We start from the raw sequence: 26,153 nt of genomic DNA on the forward strand, positions 1-26,153 counted from the left end.
TCTGAACCTAATTTTAGTAAGACCATAAGACATAGAAGGAATGTCATTTGGTCCATTGACCCAGTCTGCCATTTAATCATGGCTGATTTGGCATTTCAACGCCACTTACCCATACTCTCTGTAGCTCTTAAATTCTTGAGCTTGCAAGGAATTATCAATCTCTGCCCTGAAGACATTTAATGTCCTGGCCTCTGTTGTGCTCTGTGGCAATGAATTCCACAGGCCCACCACACTCTATAAGAGATATATCTCCTTATTTCCATCCTAAGGCTGTGCCCATAGGTCCTCATCTCCCCACCTACTAGAAACAGCTTCCCAGCATCTACCCTTTCTAAGCCATGCATTATCTTGTAAGATCTTCTAAACTGGGAGAAAGTGAGGACTGCAGCTGCTGGAGATCCGAGCTGAAAATGTGTTGATGGAAAAGCGCAGCAGGTCAGACAGCATCCAAGGAGCAGGAGAATCAATGTTTCTGGCATGAGCAGTTTCCTGAAGGGCTCATGCCCAAAATGCCATTTCTCCTGCTCCTTGGATGTGCCTGACCTGTGCTTTTCCAGCAACACATTTTCAGATCTTCTAAATTCAACTAATACAATAGCAGGATCCTCAGCTGTTCATTGTATGTTAGACCTGGGATCATTCATGTGAATCTCTGCTGGATACACTTCAATGCTAGTATGTCCTTCCCGAGGTGTGGGGCCCCATGTAGAGAAAAATGTATACCTTGTGTAATTTCTCTCTGCGTACCCCCCACCCCCCAAAAAAGTTATGTTTCTAACTGAAAAGAAATCTACACAATTGTGAAGCAAACATGTCATTTACTTCAATTGGGTCATTTCTAGTTCTATTGAGAGAACATTTTAATGATTTTTGATATTGTAACATTCGAACCAAGCAAAACAAGTTGCTAGAAAAAATTGATTTTATGATTCAGTGCATTAGAACTGTTGATGTGAAAGTGACAGTTCAAATAAAAATACATAAAATTTACTAGATTCTGCAGAAGCTTTTGTCACAATCACTACAAACAATAGATAATGAGCCAGTGTTACATTACAGCATAGGCATATTGAATAATTAGTCAATATCTACCAGCTTAATAAAAGGGTCACTTGAGATATGGAATTATGTTGGTAACAAACCATTCTTCTGAAAACTGAAGGTGATCACCATTCACAGTTAGAAATTGCAGTTTGCCTGCTTTGTCCATTGTCTTCAAACCCAACCGATCCTATTGAGTGAAAAAACAATGCTTTTTTTATCATGCAAATATAAGTAGTGACTAGCTTTGTTTCAACTTCAACTGGGATGTCCTAAGCAACCATGCCTCCTTACATAATCAAGAAGTGGTTTCTATGTGACCAAAATCCTTGCCCTGATAGTATCACTTTGGCAGAATTGAGAAATTCAATACAATTCATGCTGCAGCTTTGTCCCATTAATAGCATAGCAAAGCAATGCAAGTCCATTCCAAGTGAAGCTTTCATATCTTGCACTGTAGAGTTTGTGCAATAAAAATTTTCCAGAATGCCAGATTTACTGTTATAAGAGGCATTCCAGTTCTAGAGTGATTTGTACACACAGTTTATTCTCACTATCACTGTGAAACCATTTACATATTGTTCAAATTCCTATGGGTGCCATGTATCCATATGTCAGAATTTGCAGCCATGTCACTGTCTTACTGGCCAATGGCAATGACTAGAGATATAACTTGAAGACATCACTGAGTTCAACCTTCACTTTGGGAAATCCTCTTCTTATTTCTGTTAAACATGCTTAAAATCCATTAGATACTATCCACTAAACTTCCTTTCAGCTTTCTTTCCACAGAACTGTACTAAAATCAAGTCAAGTTTGCAACATTTCTTCAACTTCCTAGAATATTAAATGCATGATTAACTTGCAGTGAAAAGTAGTGTGCAGTCATAAAATACAGATTGATACTAAATCCTGCCCTACCACAAACCCATCAGCTCATCAAAAGATTTGCCTCTTTTGGCCACATTCCAATCTTGATTGTCGCTATAAGATCTTTTTCTTGCATATTTTTACCATCTGTTTTTATAGATGCCAAATGTTAAGTTTCAAACTTTATTGTTACCCTCTTACATACACAAACTTAACCAGTGCTGGAAAGATTACAAACTATGTCCTATTGTCTACTGTAGTTCTAATTTAGCTCAACATCCCTATTTATCTTACTGTAACTTGCTTTGTGTGGGTATTTTTGGAACTTCCAGTCAAATTTCTCTCAAAAATTTTACAGTCAGATTCCATGGACATATTATTGAAAAGGGACAGTGTGTTAGCATATCATCTTGTTTCCCAAGGAAGATGCCTTTCTTTAACACAGCAAAGGTAAATTGCACAAGTTGCATGTTGACAATTCTTACCTCTTGATAAAGAGCACTCTCCTGCAAGCTGTAAGTGTCCTTGGCTTGGCCAACTTTATAGAAACCAAACCACTGGAACATAAATGAGATTGATCATTTAATATTGGGTTTGATAAAATTAGACTGCTTATAAAGAATACATTGTGGATGCTATAATGCTGTGTCAAGGTTTGTGTTTTGAAGCAAGATTAAAACTCTTCAGCTTTAATTTTAAAATCCAAGCAAGATTGGCCTGAGGTTCATATGGATGAATATGCATTGCTGCAATTTTTTTTTCATCTGGTTCTCATACAAATTAATGTCTGACCTTGTAGTTCTAGTTTCTGATAACCTAGAGGAATATAAATTTTCTGTTTGAAGTGCAGACATTCAACCTTGTAGGGACACATCCCACATCTGTAGATTTTCTGTGCATCCAACATGTGCAGAATAGCAGCTAACTGATCATGCAAAATTCCTGTTTTTTTTTTGTTTGACAAAAGCCACAATCCTGACCATTCAACCGTTTTGGATTACTTCTTGTTTAATTTTTGGAAGCATTATGAAGTTCTCTAACTTGTGTCAAGTTGAACATGAAGAATTGACTTGCCTTGAAAATGTCCATTCACAGCTGTACAATCTACTTCAACTCTAAAGGTGGCCTCACGTGCATAACTTACCCCAATTGAATAGCATATTGCTCACAAGATGTCAAATGCAGCTAAACAGATGATCTCAACATAGTGGCTAAAAAGTGTCCATGAGCTTTATGGATGAGGACAGGAGAATTTGAAAAGTAGTTGGCTGTGGAGAAATGAAGCCAGAATACAGCTTGTATGGATGGCACGTTATTATTCAATACACAATTCGCAGAAGAAATACTGCGAATTACATTTTTGGAAAAGATTTGGCTTCCTAGGTTTGATACTTTCCTATTGTCATACTGATAACTCTCTAAGAGGTATAAAATGTGAAAGCAAACAAAATAAATCAATTTAAATGCAACTTTTCTGATGACTGAAGCAAAATTCTATATCCAATTTACAGCTGCAACAACAATAAGTTAGATGAAGCATCGAGAGTAAGCATTCTCACCTCTGAATCAACTGGATCAACCATGGTATCATTCAAGAATTTCACCATTACAAGTTTTTTCAATTTCATCAGATTCACCTTATAGCTTTCGTTAATGCCCTGTATCAGAAGTAGAAACAGTAATTGTTTGAATCTCTCTAAAATAGCATCAAATGCCAAGTTTTAATAATATTTGACAATTATACTTTGAAACATGCCTGGTCCAAGTGCTCAGCAAATCTACTCAATGACATACTAAGCAGCAAGATTGGCAACCAAAGACATAGATGTATGAATACAGTGGAAGACAAAACTACATTTCTGCAAAATACAATGTCTGAGGTGATGCACACACCACTGGGTGGATTCTTAATGTTGTGCTGACATTACATGGACATTGTTCATAACCATATGCAGAGCTGTCATAGGGAGAAGGTGAAAGTTTATTTTACTAAGACTATTGAGTACCTACCCTTTCTTGATTAATATCTGCCAAGAAAATACTCTTCTCCCTGTACAGGTCTTCATTTAAGGGATCATGCCAGTACTCTGCCTGCACCAAGCTAACAGGAAAACAATTGTAAATAAACAGAGTTGCTTGATTTTTAAGCAATTATAGAAATAACTTCCAAATTCACCATCCCTTTTATGGCTAATTGTGGAACTGGTGAGAGGAAAACCATGGAAATGGACATCATTGTTAGGTCCTTTTAAAACTATTCCATCGAGTAGTTTAAAGAAGTTGTAGAAGACTAGATGGGACGCTGTCACGTTTTTAGTTATTGAAGTTATTAGTGACTGCCTTGCATGACAGTGCTACCAAGGAGGAGAAAAGCCAATTGAAGAGATTCAAAATATGAATAATGGCTGAAGTGATATCAACGCTGATTGGTCAAATGTTCAAGAACCTTTGAAAGCATTCAAGAGAAAATTCAACTTCCCTGAATCCAAACCCACTATGTTGCATTAATTTCAAACTAATTAACCTTGAAAAATTTCTGTAAGTCTAAATGTTCCAATAATTATCCTTTCCCAGTGAATAAAATGGACTCCTGCACAAGTAACTCCTGCCACTGGGATTTCTTTAATAGAGAAAATCCTGGACACAAACTGAATTGAAAGTGAAAAACCATTGGTATATTTCTTAATGATACTTGCTGTTTCAATTCTAAAATCTACAAAGTTTTATTCAAAATGGGTTATTTTTCATTACTTAGCAAATATGAAATCAAATAAGACATAGAACTTGCATTAAATTGCAACATTAAAACATAATGTTACTTTTAACCAGTACTGGTTATTCTCCATGTAACTAATACTTCATTCCTGCACTGTTTCCTCACTATTTTATTCACTCTTTTCTCAATTACCTTTCTAATCTATTCTTAGACGTTGACACAGTTGGTGCTTCAACCACTAATTCCTTTAATTTACTCCACTGCCTCAGCACCCTCTACAGTACAAATATATTTTGCTCAGATCCCCTCATTAAGGCCCCACCATCATTGGTTTTTACATGCCTATCTCTACTTAATGTTTGTTCTATTCACAATTTCTAGAACTATTATGCACAGTGGTTAGCACTGCTGCCTCACAGCACCAGAGATCCGGGTTCAATTCCCAACTCGGGCATCTGTCTGTGTGGAGTTTGCACATTCTCCCCGTGTCTGTGTGGGTTTCCTCCTACAGTCTAAAGATGTGCAGATTAGATGAATTGGCCATGCTAAATTGCCCGTAGTGTTAGGTGAAGGGGTAAATGTAGGGGAATGGGTCTGGGTGGGTTGCTCTTTAGAGGGTCGGTGTGGACTTGTTGGGCCGAAAGGCCTGTTTCCACACTGTAAGTAATCTAATCTAATCAAATTATCAAACCACCTGTAAATTTCCTTTTTTCCTAAATACTTTTTTTATTTGTTTTCCCAATAACAGGCAACTTCCTCTTTAGTCGGCATTGTATCTACTCACTGCCTCGGCATCCTTCCTGTACAGTTCAGCCCACAATTTGTGACATTACTTGAACTGTTGCTTTAAAATTTCCTATTAGGTTCATCAACACTTCCTGCCTTTTCTATATCCCACTTTCCAAAACACTATGACTCTATCCAGTGAGCATCAACTCCAAAATGGCTGCATCATCACATCTCATCAGCCTTTTCCCATTCACGTTATCATTTACTACCACCTTGAATTCTGCCTCTTTAACAAAAGCATTTCACCATCCTTTTGCAGTTTTTTCGGTCCTCACTTATTTGTGTTATGGACTAGGCCTGACCCCTCAAAACATTTTTAAGGTAGCCCAGACTATAACTTTGCTATATGTTTAGATTGGTGTTTAGTGGATATTCCCGGTGTAAATTAGCTGGGTCAACTGCCAAGTTTTAAACAAACAAGACTGATTTATAAAATTACAGAATGCCCCCTCGTGCTAGCCATGATCATCCTAGAAAAAAAAGACCCTCACTGTCCACCCTATCTAACCCTCTGATTATATGTCTCAATTAAGTCACCTCTCAACCACCTTCTCTCTTTCGAAAACAGCCTCAAGTCCTTCAACCTTTCCTCGTAAGACCTTCCCTCTATGCCAGGCAACATCCTAGTAAATCTCCTCTGAATCCTTTCCAAAGATTCCACATCCTTCCTATAATGCGGTGACCAGAACTGTACGTAATAGTCCAAGTACAGCTGCAGCATGACCTTATGGATCTGAAACGCGATCCCTCAACTAATAAAAGCTAACACACAATATGCCTTCTTAACAGCCCTATTAACCTAGGTGACAACTTTGAGGGATCTATGTACGTGAACACATATCTCTCTGCTCATCTACACTACCAAGAATCTTACCATTAGCCCAGTACTCTGCATTCCTGTTGCTCCTTCCAAAGTGAGTCACCTCACATATTCGGCCTTAAACTCCATTTGTCACCTCTCAGCCCAACTCTGCAGCTCATCTATGTCCCTATTAACTCCATTAAATTTAATTGTATCTACTTCTTTATAGTTGTTCAGGATGTGCCCTTTATTGTTACATCCTCATTATCTGGGAATGAACACATGGCAGAGAACAGCATATTTGTTTTTTGTAACATTAGAAAAATTTACTGATTGTTTCTTAGTTCACTGTGAAGTCATTAGACATATAATTCAGGCAATAAACAAGACAAGATAGTCTTAACACCTCAACATTGGTATACTTACTGGTCTTGGATTGGACTGCTGTAAGCACCCACGTTCAGCATTTTTCTTATCAAGTTACAGATCTGAGAAGTCTCTCCAGGACAGCGAGGTAAACCGTACACTCCTGATGGTGGAAAAAGATACAGAATTTAGTCTGAAATGACTTCTCTTTCCATCTTTTAAAAACCAGCCTTGATTCAATGGAAATTTGCAGGAAAACAGGGCAAACTCAGCAATACACTGAAGTAGTGTTATTGTTTTAGTTTAGTTATAGCTCCCTGGCCCCCTCCATATATTAATAAAAACCTAACAAGTGTGCAAAGTCAAACCAAACCTATGTAAGAATTTCAACTTATGTAAACTATATTTCAAATTAACGTGGATAGAATACAATGTTGTCATAAATGTTACCTTGATGTTGGCCTCCAAACGTGATAAGTTTTAACATTGCAGGAGAAGGACATCTTTGTGCCACAGCTCTTCTATAACAAACAAAAATCCACAAAGAAAACTTCAAGTAAACAGTCAAACCTCCCTTCAACTCCAATTTTGAAAAAAAATGTAACTTTTCGCAAGTCCGATTTGGTTACACTTACAGAAATTGACCACCTTGAGAGAAGCCCATTGCATTGTATCCATTCTGTAGATTCTTGTCCTTGGACAATATATTACACACCAGCTCAACCTGGTCATTTACATTCATGAAGAAACTGTTCTCCATGTCCTAAAAACAGTGTTCAATATATAAGAATTTTTAGTAACACATAGAAACATAGGAGTTGGAAGCTGGAGTAGGCAATACACCCTTTCAAGTCCAGTCTGCCATTTAGCATGATCATGGCTGATCTTGTCCTGGTCCCAAAACTCCACTCTCCTGCTTGCTCTCTATAGCTATTTATACCACTTTTCATCAGAAACATATCTATTTCTTTCTTGAACCTGTTGATTGATTCTGCCTCAACGGCGCCCTGGCACAGTGAGTTCCATAGATTCACAACTCTCTGAAAGTAGTAGTTTCTCCACTCAGCTTTGAACCTAACCCCCTCAGCTCTTTTTCTATGATCTCTTGTTCAAGACTGTCCCACAAGGGGGAACATCTGTTCCACGTCCACCTGATCAATCTCCTTTAGCATCTTATACACCTCAATCAGATTCCCACTCATTTGTCTAAACTCCAGTGTCCAAGGTATTCAGCTGCTCCTCAAACAACAGCCCTTTCCTCTCTGGAACCATCTGGTAAACCTCTTCTGAACTGCCTCTAGTGTCATCGTATCCTTCCTCAAGGAGACCAAAACTGGACACAATACTTCAGGTATGGTCTCACCAACGTCTTGTACAATTGGAACAAAACTACTTTGTTTTCATAATCTAGTCCTTTTGGAATAGATACCAGGATTCAATTTGCCCCTCATTATATGCTGCAATTTACAACCCACATTCTACAATTCATGCACCATGATGCCCAGAGTCCTCTGTACTGACACACTTTGAATTTAATAATAATTTTCTCTTCTATATTTCAGGACAAACCTTGTGAGGGATTATGAAAGAATAGATCATTCTCCAACATCACAAGTTCTCTTTTTTGAAAAATCAACACTTTACCCAATATTTTAATATTGCATATTTAATTCAAAAATATCAAAATTAGACAAAAACATTACTTTGTAATATAAAACCATTTACAGGCTAGTCAAAGCAAGTACTACATAGACCAGGAGGGCATTTTATTTATACTTTTCACTATTCTCAGCCAGGTTACTATGGCCTTAGTGTCTTGGACTAGACAATTGAGATCCTCAAGGATCTTATATCTAAACATATCCTGTGTCTTATCTCAGACTATTTGCATATATGGATGACTGACAAGGTCAGCAAAACTTTGTTGCATAAGCTTTCCAATGTCAAAGCCCAGACCATGCACTGAATGGATTCACACATAAATAGGTTTTTTAAGGAAGTATATCCAGATTATTTCATCTGAAACTTTTCTTTCTAAAAGCATCTTAAGCATGAGGGTATACTGGCCTGTACCTGGTTCAGACATTCATAAAGAACCTAACTGAATTTAGTTAAGCTATTCAATAAGATTAAAACTGGAGGAAGGAGAGAATTTGTCAGCTTCCTAATTAGGAAAGCCCATAATATATTTACATGTCACCACAAGCAAGATGTACGACAGAACTACTGTAAAGGTCTCAACTGCACCAAATAATTTGTACAGAGTAATTTACTAAAGCTGATGCACCAGTGCCAGGAGTGTATGTTATTTTGTAATAACTTTTATTAAAACATCACAATTGTGATCATTTCAACTTAATGGATTAAGACACACCTCAGCAATGCTATTTCCAATTTCCAGGGATAAGACATAAATTCCTGTGATTTCTTGTTCCACCAGTTTCTTGATAAATCCCATGCTAAGAGGATTACAGCAACTGTCACCTAAAATTTAAGCAAGTTGTACAGAAAACAGAGCATGTGTTTAATGTATTAAATAGAATTTTACAGTAAGAAAATCTGCGGCTTAACCCAAATGATCTGAGGGCATTTTTGCTAAGTTTGCTGATGAGAAAAGATAGGTGGAGGAGAGGAGACCACATCGAGAGCAACAGACAAAGTAGATGAGGTGTAGATGGGGGTGGGTGGTGGGCTCAAGTTTTATACCTCGTGCAGTGGTAAGGGAAGGTGCCAGGAGTGGAAGGTGGGTTGGTGCGGTCGTGGGCCTAATGAGGGAGTTGCAGAGGGAATGGTGTCTGCGGAATGCTTTAAGGGGTTAGGAAGGTAAATGCAATCTTAACATTCATTTCAAAAGAGGCTAGAGATGTACTGCTGAAGGTGTACAAGTCTCGGTTCAGACCTTGTTTAGAATATTGAGAGCTGTTTTGGGCCTTGTATCCAAGGAAAGATGCTCACCTTGGAGTGGGTCCAGAGGAGGTTCACAGGAATGATCCTGGGAACGAACGATTTGTGCAATACAAACAGCGGTTGACGACTCTGGGTCTGTACTCAATGTAGCTTAGAAGGATGAGGGAGTTCTCATTGAAACTGAGGGGCCTGGACAGAGTGTACATGAAGATGCTTCCACAAGTAGGAGAGACTAGGACCCAAGGGAACAGCCTCAGACTGAAAAGACAACACTTCAGAACTGAGATGGAAGAATTTTCAGCCAAAAGGTGATGAACCTTTGGAATTCATTACCACAGAAGGTCATAGAGGCCAAGTCATTGCATGTATTTAAGACAAAGATAGTTAAGGTTTTAGATTAGATTACATTACAGTGTGGAAACAGGCCCTTCGGCCCAACAAGTCCACACCGACCCTTCAAAGCGCAACCCACCCATACCCCTAACCTAACACTACGGGCAATTTAGCATGGCCAATTCACCTGACGTGCACATCTTTGGACTGTGGGAGGAAACCGGAGCACCCGGAGGAAAACCACGCAGACACGGGGAGAACGTGCAAACTCCACACAGTCAGTCACCTGAGGCGGGAATTGAACCCGGGTCTCCGGTGCTGTGAGGCAGCAGTGCTAACCACTGTACCACCGTGCTGCCCACTAATTGATTAGTTAGGGAATCAAAGGTTACAAAGAGAAAAGAGGAGAATGAGGGTGAGAACATATCAACCACAATTGAATGGCAGGTTGTACTGCATTGGGCAAATGGCCTAATTCTGCTCCTATATCTTATGGTGATCTCCAGCATCTGCAATCCTCACTTTCACCTATCTTATGGTCATGTTCCTTCTCTGCCCTTCTTCATCTAAGCCTATCTGCTACCCTATGTTTTTACACAACGCATTTTGAAACTTCTACATTATTCAACTCTATGTGGTAGCAAGTTCCTCATTCGAACCATTCTGAGTAGTGGGTTTGTTGTTTGAGGAATTCTATCACCGGCTTATCGTGATAGAATCAAATGCAAACAATAGTTGTTTTCTTTTAAACCAGAGCATTATACTTGGAAAAATAAAAATAAGTAAACTGTACGTCCACTTTCGAATACTGCAGAAATTTTCAAGCTATTGCAAAATGGTTGGGGCATTCTCAAGCGTCGACTAGATGTGGAGTGTCCTAATTTAATTCAAGTCAGCTTTCACTTTTACTTCGCCGCCTCCACGCTTGATTATACAGTAATAGGATTTGCCTGACTTGATCACACGAGGCAGCTCAAACAGAATACCCTTTATAGAGGAGTTTAGTTAATTTTTATAAGTCTATAAACACACAATTGGTGTTTTATCGTGTATCCTCCTATCTTCTAAAGGGTACATCGAAAGTAACTGCGCGTTTCGTGTATTTTAAACGAACAATCCACACAGTTCAAATACTAAATGAAATATTTAAACATATAATTTAAACAAGGGATCCCCGCTGGCAGTCAGTGACCAAGAGAGCGATACAAACAGCCGCTGTGCTCCCGCGATCTGTCAGTCCCCGGTTAACTCCGTTTCTAAAGTCTGTTTACGTTGAGATAATGTTTTCCCCGCCGTCTTACCCATGCCATGCCAAATGACCACCGGTACTGGCCCCGTGTCGTTACTGGCGGTCTTCCATGACACGGTTTCCCAGACGAAGGAGAGACAGAGAAGCAACAACATCCACCCTCTTCCCTGCGCAGCCATCTTACTCACTCATATGATCCGTGGTTGTCATATGATCTTAGAGTTTGCGTGTGGTCCGGAATAAGGTCATTGCATTGCATGTAAATGAATATTCATTTCGACACTTCTCAAATGTAATGAGTCATTTGCAGTCCACACATCAATTAAATGTGGTTCACACAGGTTGTGTAATCTATATACTCTCATTTATGGAAGTTGCTACTTTTGAATTTAGTCACCAGCATACCGTGTTCCTTTTAGCATAAAGTCCATGCTACTACATACTAATCAAGATAAACCTAAAAAATCACCTATATCAAGCTTTCAGAAGCAGAAGCTGAACAATCTTAGAAGACTGAAGGTCCAGCTGGATGCATGCAGCTATGATACAACTTGATTCCCCACACCACCAGCTAAAGCCCTAAGCAAGTTCAAGAGGGTGTGAGGGGCAAAAATCTGGGAAATCTGACTCCCAACGTTGTCCAACAACAAGATGTCATCACAACGAACATCTTATCAGCCATTAACCTTAGGAACCTCACCCCCCCCAGCTCCCTAAATTCTGGGGCTTATTGCAAAAGCTTCCAACTTCAAACGTGAATGATCCTTTGCAAAAAGAAAGAAATTTCTTGACACCCAATAGTTGTATCTTCATAATGGGCCTTTGATTCACCTTCAGCTAATTTCAATAATCTTTCTGTACTGACTCTGTAGTCCTTAGATTATTTTTAAATTATCTAAGGATAATTCAGGCAACAACAACAAATACTGTTTCAAATTGTAGCCATCACACTTAAGGACAGATGCAAAGGCATTAAAAAATTGTGCAGAAAAGATTAGTTCACTTGAAGTTCCTCTCTAGAACCATTAAATTCATAGGTTGAAGCAGTTAGGACAGTTTCCTTGAAGAGAAGTCCAAGAGAAGGTTTGAAAGAGTATTTAAAAATAACGGTGTGTCTGAAATAAGTAGATAGAAAAAACTCTCCCCACTCACAAAAGGACAAAAAAGCTAGCACAGAATAAGTTACTTTGCAAAAAGCAGCAATGGCAACATACAAAATAAAGTTTCTTCACAGCAAACTGTTATGATTTGGAATGCATTGCCTTGGCGTGGTGAAAGTAGGTTCAATTTGCAGGATCCAAGAGTGAATAAAAGTATTACAGAGAGAAGGCAGGAGATTGGAGACAAGCAGGTTGTTCACTTGGAAATCTGGTGTACATACTTTGGTTTCTTTGCCCTATAACATTTCTGTGCTTGTGTCATTACTGATACAGGAGGTATATTTTCTGACCTGTAGGGAAATATTAAAGAGAACAATTCTTGCACATGTCCAGAAGCTGATTATACAGCAAGGTTCAGGATAAACAGATGGATGGGCGATAATAAAAAATTCAAAAGGAAGAGAACACATTACAAAAATTATGGTATTTAAAGAGACAAGAATTTAAGGTGGTTAATTTGAATAGCATGCAATTAAATTCCATCAATGTTAGACACAGATTCATGATTTATACAATAAATTATAACTTGAAAGTGTGAAATCATTATAGCTCCATACTAATCATTACTGGATTACTAAATGCACCCTTTGACAATTTGGTGTGGAAAATAAATCTTGCCTAATAAAGTGGCAGTGACAGTGCTGCAAAGACCATGCCACTCAAAATTGGAGCATCTCAAACATAATGCCATGAAGGTCATGTTCCACACTCATGATCAAATGAGGCACGCTCCAGCAGGGAGCAACTGGTGTTCTCAGACATTTTTTAGATTAGATTCCCTACAGTGTGGAGACAGGCCCTTCAGTCCAAAAAGTCCACACCGACATTCCAAAGAGTATCCCATCCAAACCAATTTCCCTCCGACTGGTGTACCTAAAAAAAATGGGCAATTTAGAATGGCCAGTTCACCTGACCTGCACATCTTTGGGCTGTGGGAGGAAACCGAAGCACCCAGAGGAAACCCACGCAGATACGGGGAGAATGTGCAATCTCCACACAGACAGTCGCCCAAGGCTGGAATCAAACCTGGGTCGCTGGCACTAAGGCAGCAGTGCTAATCACTAAGCCACTGTGCTGCCCCATTTGAGCAATAATAGCTATTTTCTCTTCTCCCCTTTGGACTCAATCATTAGAGTTGTGGACTAGGAAGTCCAGAATGGGTTCCCATTGTGAAACAAATAAAAGGAAACAAAATTCAAAATGAAACAGTAGAATTTTATTCAATAATAGTCCAAAACTACATTGAACAGGTTAACGGAGATGAGAATGAAAACAATGCATTCTCATCACAAATAAATTAGTGCACATTTTTCAGGCCATACACAAAATTTTCTGTACTGTATTTTAAAACATTAGTTTTATTAAAAAAAGTGTTAGTTTCTTTTTAAGAATTTATAATATAGTCAGCTTTGCCTTAAACAACACTTTATCAAATGGCATCCTTGATAAACTGGCAACAATTACCATGACGTTTGCTGTATTATTCTGTTCAATTATTATAGTTTTTTGAATTTATTTACCTCAATGTAAATATACTTGCGGTTCAATCAAATGGCCACAGGAAATATTAACAGATGATTCAACTTTGAGTCAACTTCTCCTCAAATACTGCAATGTCCAAGTAGTCAGTTGAGCATGCAAGTGAGAAGGCTTTCTGCCAGTAAGTTTTATTTCGGTGATTTATGCTTTAAGTATAACAGTGGATTACATTATTACTTAGTGTATGTTTTTATGTTGATTATTTGGCTATCTTGACTATCCGGAACTATTCGATCAATTGGCACACTCGTGGTCCCATGAATACTGGATAATAAAAGGTTTATTGTAATTTCAGAGCGTGGAGGTCACTCACTGCAATACCATACCTCTCATTTGGCATCTGTAGTGCCTTGGTGATAGATCATAGAGTCTAAATGCAAAAATGACATTAAAGTCTTTTTGTCGTTGTGCTATTTGAAAAAATGTTACAAATTAATGCTCTATGAATGTGAAGGTAAAAGATCCAATCTAAGTTGCCAGATTTTTGAAACACATGACTAGCAAAATTAATTCCTCTCTGGAATGGGTCTGCTATTTGTCCTAATGAGAAAAATCTATTGTTAAAAAGTTAAGCAGCATTAATGCCCATAAATTCAGTGTGCAGTCTCAAATAATGGAATCACAAAATATAAGGTGCTTGCTCTTAAAATGTTTCAAGTGCCATTTCAGCATTAGCTTAAACTTCCCCATAAGAGTCAAGAGTAAGCTATTCTGCAAAGGGAATTATCAAACGAAGCCAGATCCTTCTCTCATCTAATTTGTAATTTTTCAGTAGGGGATATCAATGAGTAATGATTAAGTTTGGCAATAATTGCTGATCGTTAATGATGTTTATAGAAATATTGAAGCCATATCTGATAAAATGACTCAAAGTAACTCCTTTTTGTTCTATATGGCTTATTCTTGCATAATTGATTCCACTTTCAAAACCATTATTTGGCATCAGCTTTTTCTCTTGCACTCAAATCTGTATTAGAAATTGAATTGTTTAGCAAGTTGAATTAAGCAACATAAGGTATGAATTGAGTTCCATCATTACAAGTGCTGTGAATTCATTTAAAAGATGACATTATGGAAAATCACAACTTGGAATAGAAACTTCTTCAAACTTGACTAATGAACCAATTTTTTTTTTAAACACAGCTTTATAAGTTCTTAAATGGATTAATGATGGCGGTGATGGCAAATTACTTGACAGCAAAAGGGTCACTTCAGGTAAGGAACTATGTTGTTAATAAACCATTTCTTTGAGAATTGAAGGTGGTCCCCATCCACAGTTAAAAATTCCAATTTTCCCGCTTCATCCATTGCCTTCAATCCCAATCGATCCTATGAATACAATAAAGTTAATTATTTTCTAGCCTTCCGGCTTCCTATAAAAACATTTTACTCTTGCCAGGTGCTGAACCTTGCTCAACTGGTCGTTGTTAATGTAAGAGCCTCAAAAAGTTCCTATTCCACCCAAGTGAGATCTAATCTTTGCGGGGTCTGCATTTAAAGAAGGCATGCTTTCTATCACCAAATTACCCTGAAAATGAATAGGAAATAAGTTCAACATGGCCCATCCACTGGTGAGAAACCAGACATGGGGAGCCTTTCATATTTTACATTTACTGAGGTATTTTTGGAAAATATTAAATGCAATATCAAAGACATGTACCTCTAAGTGTCTATATTGATTTTATAAGGTTAACCTACAATATTCCTAATACACTGTGGTAAAAATATTTATTTAAAAACAACAGAATTTGCACCCACATAACTGTGGCCAAGGAAAACAGCTGTTGCCATTTATCTGACCTTGCAGAACATCAGTACATCCATTAAATCTTTTGAGCTCAACCAAACTTAAGTACCAATTTAGTCATTTCTAGCTAACCCTTTACTCCAGCATCATCCCTTGAATGTATTACATGCATTTTCAAAATGTTTCCAAAACAGTACATAACATTCTGTGACTCATTTGTAGAAGTTAAAATGACCTCCTTATTTCTGAATCCCGCACTTCTGGTTGCAAAACCAAATATTCAGCTTATTTTATGATCTATTTCCATGCATTGCCTCTTTTTAAATTCCTTGTACAAGTATGTGCCTAGGTCTGTAAAATACCATATTCCAAACATGCATGTTTCAACGTGGAAATCTAGCATTGAGGCAGTGATTCTATTTGACTCTACAGGCTACACTATTTTGTGGCCCCATCCCAGACAAAGCAAGACAATCAAACTGTTCCCATTTTTAAGATGAAGAATCAAAGGACATGGACTAAGTTCTAGATCCCTTACAGTGTGGAAGCAGGCCATTCGGCCCATACCTACCCTCCGAAGAGCATCCCACACTATCCCTGTAACCCCACTTTTCCCATGGCTAATCCACCTGGGCTGCAAATCCCTGGACACCATGTGCAAGTTAACTTAGCCAATCCATCCAATCTGCACATTTTTGGATTGTGGGAGGAAACTCACACAGACAGTTAACAGAGGCTGGAATCAAAGCAGAGTCCTTGGAGCTCTGAAGCAGCAGTGCTAACCACGGAGCCACTGGGCTGCTTTAAGTGATTGGCAAAACTAGAAGGGACATGAGGAAGAGCCTTTTAAAAACAAAATGTTATTAGGATCTAAAATCACCTTCAGACAGTGCAGTGGAGCAGATTCAATTGCAGCTTTCAAAACAGATTTGAAATGGTTTTCAGAAAAATAATTGCAGGGTTTTGAGGGAAAAGGACTAAATTCATAACTTTTAAGAGTACTGGCAAAGACATGACTCAACAGGCTCTTCAAAATGCTGTAATCAACAATGAGAATTAATTTAACTGACAAGATTTTAATGGTTTACACTATTAATCTCAGTGTTGAAAACCTTTAAACTTGCACATTTAATAGGATGTAGCTAATTTTTTTCACAGAATACTAGTTTCATTATTACTGTGGACAGCCTTAAGGTTCAGGAAAAATGAACTTGTTGGATGTTCAATTTTTTAATGTTAATTCCACACATTTTGAATTTAAAAATACTTTAGGTTCTACTTTATTTTGATGTTTATGCACTGGCACAGACAGGACTGGCTGAACAGTTTCTTTGTGTGTTCCATGTGGCAATTAGAATGCTTTCAGTTTCAAATTTGATCTCTCATCCCTGAATATTCAAGGAAATCTTTACTTAATACATTCCCTTTTAAGTTTGATCTGTAACTCTTCCAACACCAGTTTACTTTCTATTGCTGACCTGTCATTTTGATTCTTGCTCTATGGTTAATCATTTTGGAACTGGTTAACACAGCCCTAATTTCACTTAGGAATTTTACAGTCCGAATCGAACACTAGCATTCAGCTCCCCAAGATTGCCCCTCTCTACAGCATAAGAGAGATAAAAATATAGCATCATAACAAATCTTACCTCTTGATAAAGAACACTCTCCTGCAAACTGTAAGTGTCCTTGGCCTGGCCAGCTTTGTAGAAACCAAACCACTGGAACAAAAAGCAGAATGAATTTGGTCATTTTGTTGGTTTGATTCACTTGAAAATCCCTTCTTAAAGTTCTAATTGAAGTTAACTGAAAGAAGGAACACTCATCTATAGGTTTACTGTGTGTCAGTACAAGATGAAAACACTTCAGATATCCCACTTTGTATCTATAGTTTATGGATATGTTAGCAGAGTAAAAGCTAAATAGCCAAGTTTCTGGTATTGAGACTGGCTCTAATGCAACGAGGGGTACGTTGGCTTCCAAGAGATCAATTGTGTTAGGGGATTCTATAGTCCGAGGTACAGACAGACGTTTCTGTGGCCAGCAGAGAAAAAGCAGAATGGTGTGTTGTTTCCCTGGTGCCAGGATCAAGGATGTCTCAGAGAGGGTGCAGGATGTTCTCACGGGGGAAGAGGGGCCAGCAGGAGGTCATTGTCCACATTGGAACCAATGACATTGGAAGGGAAAAGGTTGAGATTCTGAAGGGAGATTACAGAGAGTTAGGCAGAAATTTAAAAAGGAGGTCCTCAAGGGTAGTAATATCTGGATTACTCCCAGTGCTACGAGCTAGTGAGGGCAGGAATAGGAGGATAGAGCAGATGAATGCATGGCTGAGGAGCTGGTGTATGGGAGAAGGATTCACATTTTTGGATCATTGGAATCTCTTTTGGGGTAGAAGTGACCTGTACAAGAAGGATGAATTACACCAAATTGGAAGGGGACTAACATACCGGCAGGGAAATTTGCTAGAACCACTTGGGAGAATTTAAACTAGTAAGGTGGGGGGGTGGGACCCAGGGAGATAGTGAGGAAAGAGATCGATCTGAGACGGGTACAGCTGAGAACAGAAGTGAATCAAACAAACAGTCAGGGCAGGCAGGGACAAGATAGGACTAATAAATTAAACTGCATTTATTTCAATGCAAGAAGCCTAACGGGGAAGGCAGATGAACTCAGGGCATGGTTAGGAACATGGGACTGGGATATCATAGCAATTACGGAAACATGGCTCAGGGATGGGCAGGACTGGCAGCTTAACGTTCCAGGATACAAATGCTACAGGAAGGATAGAAAGGGAGGCAAGAGGGGAGGAGGAGTGGCATTTTTGATAAGGGATAGCATTACAGCTGTGTTGAGGGAGGATATTCCCAGAAATACATCCAGGGAAGTTATTTGGGTGGAACTGAGAAATAAGAAAGATCATCACCTTATTGGGATTGTATTATAGACTCCCCAATAGTCAGACGGAAATTGAGAAACAAACTTGTAAGAAGATCTCAGCTATCTGTAAGAATAATAGGGTAGTTATGGTAGGGGATTTTAACTTTCCAAACATCAACTGGCACTGCCATAGTGTTAAAGGTTTAGATGGAGAGGAATTTCTTAAGTGTGTACAGGATAATTTTCTGATTCAGTATGTGGATGTACCTACTAGAGAAGGTGCAAAACTTGACCTACTCTTCGGAAATAAGGCAGGGCAGGTGACTGAGGTGTCACTGGGGGAACACTTTGGGGCTAGCAACCATAATTCTATTTGTTTTAAAGTAGTGATGGAAAAGGATAGATGAGATCTAAAAGTTGAAGTTCTAAATTGAAGAATGGCCAATTTTGACAGTATTAGACAAGAACTTTCAAAAGCTGATTGGAGGCAGATGTTCACAGGTAAAGGGATGGCTGGAAAATGGGAAACCTTCAGAAATGAGATAACAAGAATCCAGAGAAAGTATATTCCTGTCAGGATGAAAAGGAAGGCTGGTAGGTATAGGGAATGCTGGATGAATAAAGAAATTGAGGGTTTGGTTCAGAAAAAGAAGGAAGCATATGTCAGGTATAGACAGGATAGATCAAGTGAATCCTTAGAAGGGTATAAAGAAAGTAGGAGTATACTTAAGAGGGAAATCAGGAGGGCAAAAGGGGGACATGAAATAGAATTAAGGAGAATCCAAAGTGTTTTTACAAATATATTAAGGACAAAAGCGTAACTAGGGAGAGAATAGGGCCCCTCAAAGATCAGCAAGGCAGCCTTTGTGTGGAGCCACAGAAAATGGGGGAGATACTAAATGAGTATTTTGCATCAGTATTTGCTATGGAAGATATAGACTGTAGGGAAATAGATGGTGACATCTTGCAAAATGTCCAGATTACAGAGGAGGAAGTGCTGGATGTCTTGAAACGGTTAAAGGTGGATAAATCCCCAGGACCTGATCAGGTGTACCCGAGAATTCTGTGGAAAGCTAGAGAAGTGTTTGCTGGGCCTCTTGCTGAGATATTTGTATCATCGATAGTCATAGGTGAGGTGCCGGATGACTGGATGTTGGCAAACATGGTGCCACTGTTTAAGAAGGGCGGTAAAGACAAGCCAGGGAACTATAGACCAGTGAGCCTGACCTCAGTGGTGGGCAAGTTGTTGGAGAGAATCATGAGGGACACTATGTACATGTATTTGGAAAGGCAAGGACCGATTTGGGATAGTCAACATGGTTTTGTGCGTGGGAAATCATGTCTCTCAAACTTGATTGAGTTTTTTGAGGAAGTAACAAAGAAGATTGATGAGGGCAGAGCAGTAGATGTGATCTATATGGAATTCAGCAAGGCGTTCAACAAGGTTCCCCATGGGAGACTGATTAGCAAGGTTAGATCTCATGGAATACAGGGAGAACTAGCCATTTGGATATAGAACTGGCTCAAAAGGTAGAAGACAGAGGGTGGTGGTTTTTCAGACTGGAGGCCTGTGACCAGTGGAATGCCACAACGATCAGTGAAGGGTCCACTACTTTTTGTCATTTACATAAATGATTTGGATGCGAGCATAAGAGGAACAGTTACTAAGTTTGCAGATGACACCATAATTGGAGGTGTAGTGGACAGCGAAGAGGGTTACCTCAGATTACAACAGGATCTGGACCAGATGGGCCAATGGGCTGAGAAGTGGCAGATGGAGTTTAATTCCGATAAATGAGAGGTACTGCATTTTGGGACGGTAAATCTTAGCAGGACTTATACACTTAATGGTAAGGTCCTAGGGACTGTTGCTGAACAAAGAGACCTTGGAGTGCAGGTTCATAGCTCCTTGAAAGTGGAGTCGCAGGTAGATAGGATAGTGAAGAAGGCGTTTGGTATGCTTTCCTTTATGGGTCAGAGTACCGAGTACAGGAGTTGGGGGGTCATGTTGCGGCTGTACAGGACATTGGTTAGGCCACTGTTGGGAATATTGCGTGCAATTCTGGTCTCCTTCCTATCGGAAAGATGTTGTGAAACTTGAAAGGGTTCAGAAAAGATTTTCAAGGATGCTGCAAGGGTTAGAGGATCTGAGCTACAGGGAGAGGCTGAACAGGCTGGGGCTGTTTTCTCTGGAGTGTCAGAGGCTGAGGGGTGACCTTATTGAGGTTTACAAAATTATGAGGGGCATGGATAGGGTAAATAGGCAAAGTCTTTTCCTTGGGGAGTCCAGAACTAGAGGGCATAGGTTTAGGGTGAGAGGGGTAACTGTTTCACACAAAGGGTGTTATGTGTATGGAATGAGCTGCCAGAGGAAGTGGTCGAGGCTGGTACAATTGCAACATTTAAAAGGCATTTGGATGCGTATATGAATAGGAGGGGTTTGGAGGGATATGGGCTCGGTGCTGGCAGGTGGGACTAGATTGGGTTGGGATATCTGATCAGCATGGATGGGTTGGACCGAAGGGTTTGCTTCCATGCTGTACATCTCTATGATTCTAAGGGGAATCCAGCGGAGATAGAAAAAGACAGTCATCATAGTCCCAAAAGACCGTAGCCTGCCCCCTCAGAAAAGCTTAGTCAGATTAACCAGAGGGTCACCACACCTCAGAAGAAAGGGGAGGTTGAAGATGTAGGGTCCCATAGTGATCTCAGCCAGTACAGGAATTAAGCCCACATTGATGCCATTAATCTGCATCAGACACCAGAGTTAATTGGTGGCAGTTTCGGTGTGGACATGTGCAGTTTGGGGGCTTAGTTATAGCAGAGGTACAGTTACCAATGCTATCACGAATGAGACGTAGAAGAGACCAGAATCAGTGGAAGAGTTTGCTGGTCTCAAAATTAATAAGCAAAGCCACAGCAGAATTTAAGTACAAGGAACAGAATATTAAATTTGAGGCATTGTGGACTAGGGACTAATGTAGGAGAAAATGAGGACTGCAGATGCTGGAGATCATAGCTGGAAATGTGTTGCTGGAAAAGCGCAGCAGGTCAGGCAGCATCCAAGGAGCAGGAAAATCGATGTTTCGGGCATGAGCCCTGAAAAAGGGCTCATTCCCAAAACGTCGATTCTCCTGCTCCTTGGATGCTGCCTGACCTGCTGCGCTTTTCCAGCTAGGAACTAACGTAGGCTTGCAAGAATAGAATGTCACTGAAATGCAATAAATAATGAGCCAAGAATAGATTCCTGGGGCATTCATGAGAGAATCATGCAGAAGTGGGGAGAAAAACATACTTGAGCTACAAGCAGATACATAACAGTAGAATGCAGTAAGAGCGCGCAATTTTTTTTCAGGTCATTTCATGGAGATCTCTTGGTTGAGGGAGGGATTCAGAGGGGTTATGTAAAAATGGGTACAGATAAGAACATGTTCAATTACCTTGGATTGGAGAGACTGAGATGCTGAGCCTTCAAAAAGTATTAATTTAAAATGAGGGATGAGTTATAGGAGTCTTTGAACAGAGGATGACAGTACCTGATAGGTAAATCATGAACTAAATCACCCAGCACAGAAACAAGGAAAGAAAGTTGAATGTTCAGCAATTTACTGTAAAGACAGTCAAGGGAGCAGGATTGTATTTATTAGACAAAGCATGAAAAAGAGATGGAAGAGAAAAATGTCATACAGGGCTACGTGATCAAGGGAGGTAACAATAGGACTGCTGAATAGATAGCCTTCACTTAGCAAAGTCTATGAGCTGCACAATTATTGGAATCAAAGATGGAAAGGGCATGTAAAATATTTCAAAAGATGATAAAGAAATGAAACTACTGCTTTTGTGGGTTGATAGGTCGAGACACAGCTTATTTTCATGTTGTAATTTCTATAAAGTGTAGTTTAGGAAAAATGTTAGAGGAGGGGCCAGTGGGAATATGGTCAAATGTGTGCTGCTGGAAAAGCGCAGCAAGCCAGGCAGTATCCAAGGAGCAGAAGAATCGACGTTCAGACATAAGCCCTTCATCAGGGATGAGGCTTGTGGGCCGGGGGCTGAGAGATAAATGAGAGGGGTTTGGGGCTGGGGGAAGGTAGCTGGGAACATAATAGGTAGATGAAGGTGGGGGAGAAGGTGATAGGTTGGACAGGAAGGTCGAGCGAATAAATGGAAAAGACGATGGACAGGTCAAGAGGGCGGTGGGAGGCTTGGGACTGGGATAAGGTGGGGGGAGGGAAAATGGGGAAACTGGTGAAATCCACATTAGTGCCATGCGGTTGCAGGGTCCCAAGGCAGAAGATGAGGCATTCTTCTTCCAGATGTCAGGTGGTCAGGGTTTGGTCATGGAGGCCCAGGACCTGCATGTCCTCGGTGGAGTGGGAGGGGAAGTTGAAGTGTTCAGCCACAGGGCAGTGGGGTTAGTTGGTGAGGGTGTCCCAGAGATGTTCTCTGAAACGATCCACAAGTTGGCGTCCTGTCTCCCTGATGTAGGTAAATTTCTGTTGGATGTCGAAGGAAGGATCCTTTGGGGTCTTGGTCAGAGGTGGGGGAGGGGAGAAAAGAGGTGTTGGCGGGGAGAAGAGAGGTGTTGGCGCGGGTTTTGCACTTGCTGCGGTCGTGGGGAAGGTGCCAGGAGTGGGGTGAGGGCTGATGGGGGGTGGATCTGACAAGGGAGTTGGGAAGGGAATGGTCTCTCCGAAACGTTGATAAGGGTGGGTAGGGAAATATATCCCTCATAGTGGGGGTCTGTTTGGAGGTGGCAGACATGGCAGAGGATGGTGCGATATATACAAAGGATGGTGGGGTGGAAAGTGAGGACCGGGGGGTTGGGGGGGTTCTGTCCTTGTTGCATTGGGAGTGGTGGGGTTTAAGGGCGGAGGTGCGGGAAGTGGAGGAGTTGCACTGGAGGGCAACGCCGACCATGTGGGAAGGGAAATTACGGTCTTTGAAGAAGGCGGCCATCTTTCTATGATGGAATTGGTCATCCTGGAAACAGGTGTGACGGAAGCAGAGGAATTGAGAATAAGGGATGGCATTTTTACAGGAGGCAGGGTGGGTACAGTCCAGGTAGCTGTGGGAGTCGGTAGATTTGCAGTAGATTGGTTAGTTGGTCGCTGAAGATGGCAATGGAGTGGTCCAGGAAGGGGAGGGAGGTGTCTGAGATGGTCCAGGTGAATATGAGGTGAAGTTGGGGAACAATGCCGTTGTAGCTGTGGAAGATGGACTGTTCCATGTATCTGACAAAGAGGCGGGCATTGCTGGGGCCCATGCGGGTGCCAATGGCTACCCCTTTGGTTTGGAGGATTGGAAGGAGTTGTTAAGGGTGATGTGGGTATGTGAGTCCTGGGCCGCCTCCATTGTCAAACCCTAACCACCTGATGCCTGGAGGAAAAACGTCTCATCTTCCACCTTGGGACCCTGCAACCAAACGGGATTAGTGTGGTTTTCACCAGTTTCTCCTTTTCCCTTCCCACCACCCCACCACCTTATCCCAGTCCCAAGCCTCCAACTAGGCACCACCCTCTTGATCTGTCCAATGTCTTTCCCATCTATCCACTCCACCCTCCTCTCCAACACCTTCATTTACCTATTGCACTCTGTTACCTTCCCCTCAGCCCCCACCCACCCCCTCCCATTTATCTCTCATCTCCCCCTGGCCCACAAGCCTCATTCCTGATGAAGGGCTTATGCCCGAAACGTCAATTCATCTGCTCCTCAGATACTGCCTAGCCTGCTGTGCTTTTCCAGCATCACACTCTCAACTCTGATCTCCAGCATCTGCTGTCCTCACTTTCTACCAGTGGGAATGCGCCAACTAATGACTACTGGAGTTAATTAAACTTTCTCCTCACGTTTAGAAACAAAAAGGTGGCAGGAAATAGATGCAACAATAGTCCAAACATTCTGATGATTGATATTTATAGAACAACAGACACAGCTGCAACCATATTCATAGCAACATTAAAATTAGAAGAGTGAAAGCATCCATTCTCACCTCTGAATCAACTGGGTCAACCGTTAAATCCTTCAAGAATTTCACCATTACAAACTTATTTAGTTTCATCAGATTCTCCTTGTAACTTTCATTGATTCTCTGTAATAGAAGAAAGATAGGTATTGAAATCCCACTCAAAATTAGCATTTTAAAATCCAGACTTAAATATGCTATTTTAATTTTTTTTGCACCAATTACGTACAACCATACCAGTTCAGAGTAGGCTATTCAGTCCCAAGTCTGTCAGCCAGCCATTCAATAAGATCATAGCTGATCAGATTGGAACCTCAAATCCACATTCCCACCTACCTTTCACCCCTTGTTTAGCAAGAATCTTCCAGTGTCTTATGTTACAACATGGGGTAAAACCGCCTGCTAAATTTAAAACCAGCAAAAGGGAAAAGATTTATCCTGTGCAGTAAACTGTAAAATTCGAATGGCTAAGAACTATTTAAAGTAAAAATTAACAAATTTATTTCTCAAAGTATAACAGAGAATAATTAACTAACAACAGCTTACCATGCCTTACTCTAACCTATCTTTTACCTTTCCTTCTATAATACTAGTCTGATAAAACTCCCAATTAAGATTTACAAAACCATACTTATCTCAAAACCAGACAGCTTTTGTGCTTCTATTCAGATCTTCCTGTGTCTTCTCTTTTTCATAGGAATTTCTGCATCACAGGTTACTGATCGAAAAGGTACTTTTAAGAGAGACTATTTTTCAAGCAGTCTGTTTATATGCTGGGCTTAGCAGTTCTCATCTCAACTGTTCAGTTTTCCCTGGTCTTACACCCCCAAATTGTGTCATTGGCTTTTAAAGATTGTCAATATACTCAATTCAAATTGGATTGGAGTTTAGTTTTTTGGGGAGGTATAATTTAAACTGATTGGCCAAATTCAAATTTGTGTTTTTGTCTCATAGCAACTCAGCGAATGCTGTTTACTCTGAATCAAATGTTACTTTGTAAATTCTCCAGCACTCTGTGTACTTGCCAAGTCTTTCACTCTCTTAAAAGGTAGACCTATATCTTCATAACACTTATTCAGTGACTTTGTTTCCACCACCTTTTCAGGAAGCATGTTCCAAAGACTCTTGACCCAGCAAAAAACAATGACTTCATCTTTTTTTTAAAAAAAATACGCAACCCTTGATTTTTGAACAGTGACCTCTAATTCTAACTTCTCCCCTAAGAAACATCCTCTCCACATCCATCCTGTCGAGACTCCTCAGGGGGTAGTCTGTTTCAACCAAGTCACTTTTATCTTATAAATTCAGCAGATACAAACTTACCCAGTCCAATCTTTCTTCATAAGAAAGTCCTCTCATTCCAGCCTGGTAAACTTTTTCTAAACTGCCTCTAGTATATTTACATCCTTCATATTTTTGTACTCAATTCCACTTGCAATCAATTCTAGTATTCTTTTAACTTTCCTAATTACTAGCTGTAAATACATACTAACATTGTGTACATGCACTAGGACAGTAGATCCCAGTATATCTGAGCTGTAATCTCTCACCATTTAGACAATAAGCTTAATTTTTATTCTTCTGCTAATTTGGTCAATTTGATGTTTTCCTATATTATATTCCATTTGTCACATCTTTGCTCACACATGTAAGTTATTTATATATCTTCTTCACAACTTAACTTTCCTAACTACCTTTGTGTCATCAGTAAATTTGGTTACCCTACCATCAATCCCTTCAGCTAAGCTTCGTATATAAATTATGAACATTTAGGGTCTCAGCACCAATCCTG

At 40.0% G+C, this 26,153-nt stretch overlaps 2 protein-coding genes across 3 annotated transcripts in view; both read right to left on the reverse strand.

The window, feature by feature from the left end:
* Nucleotides 1–798: 798 nt before the first annotated feature.
* On the reverse strand, nucleotides 799–11,278 carry ppt1 (palmitoyl-protein thioesterase 1 (ceroid-lipofuscinosis, neuronal 1, infantile)). Its single transcript, XM_072548414.1, has 9 exons — nucleotides 11,126–11,278; nucleotides 8,959–9,068; nucleotides 7,220–7,347; nucleotides 7,035–7,105; nucleotides 6,645–6,747; nucleotides 3,922–4,012; nucleotides 3,471–3,569; nucleotides 2,397–2,468; nucleotides 799–1,231 (listed from the first exon to the last, which is right to left on the reverse strand). Exons 1-9 carry the CDS (start codon nucleotides 11,250–11,252, stop codon nucleotides 1,109–1,111), a joined length of 924 nt encoding a protein of 307 aa, XP_072404515.1. The 5' UTR covers nucleotides 11,253–11,278; the 3' UTR covers nucleotides 799–1,108.
* Nucleotides 11,279–13,427: 2,149 nt separating this feature from the next.
* Nucleotides 13,428–26,153, reverse strand: part of LOC140453599 (palmitoyl-protein thioesterase 1-like) — a 28,563-nt gene continuing 15,837 nt past the window's right edge. For both annotated transcript variants that reach the window (XM_072548415.1, XM_072548416.1), the window contains 3 exons: nucleotides 24,389–24,487; nucleotides 17,169–17,240; nucleotides 13,428–15,101 (listed from right to left, as the gene is read on the reverse strand). In XM_072548415.1, coding sequence (XP_072404516.1) covers nucleotides 14,979–15,101; nucleotides 17,169–17,240; nucleotides 24,389–24,487 — 294 coding nt within the window. In that variant the 3' untranslated portion in view covers nucleotides 13,428–14,978. The remainder of the gene's footprint in view (nucleotides 15,102–17,168; nucleotides 17,241–24,388; nucleotides 24,488–26,153) is intronic.

The sequence above is a fragment of the Chiloscyllium punctatum genome, chromosome 27 (genome assembly GCF_047496795.1).
Source record: "Chiloscyllium punctatum isolate Juve2018m chromosome 27, sChiPun1.3, whole genome shotgun sequence".
In the NCBI taxonomy this organism is placed as follows: domain Eukaryota; kingdom Metazoa; phylum Chordata; class Chondrichthyes; order Orectolobiformes; family Hemiscylliidae; genus Chiloscyllium; species Chiloscyllium punctatum.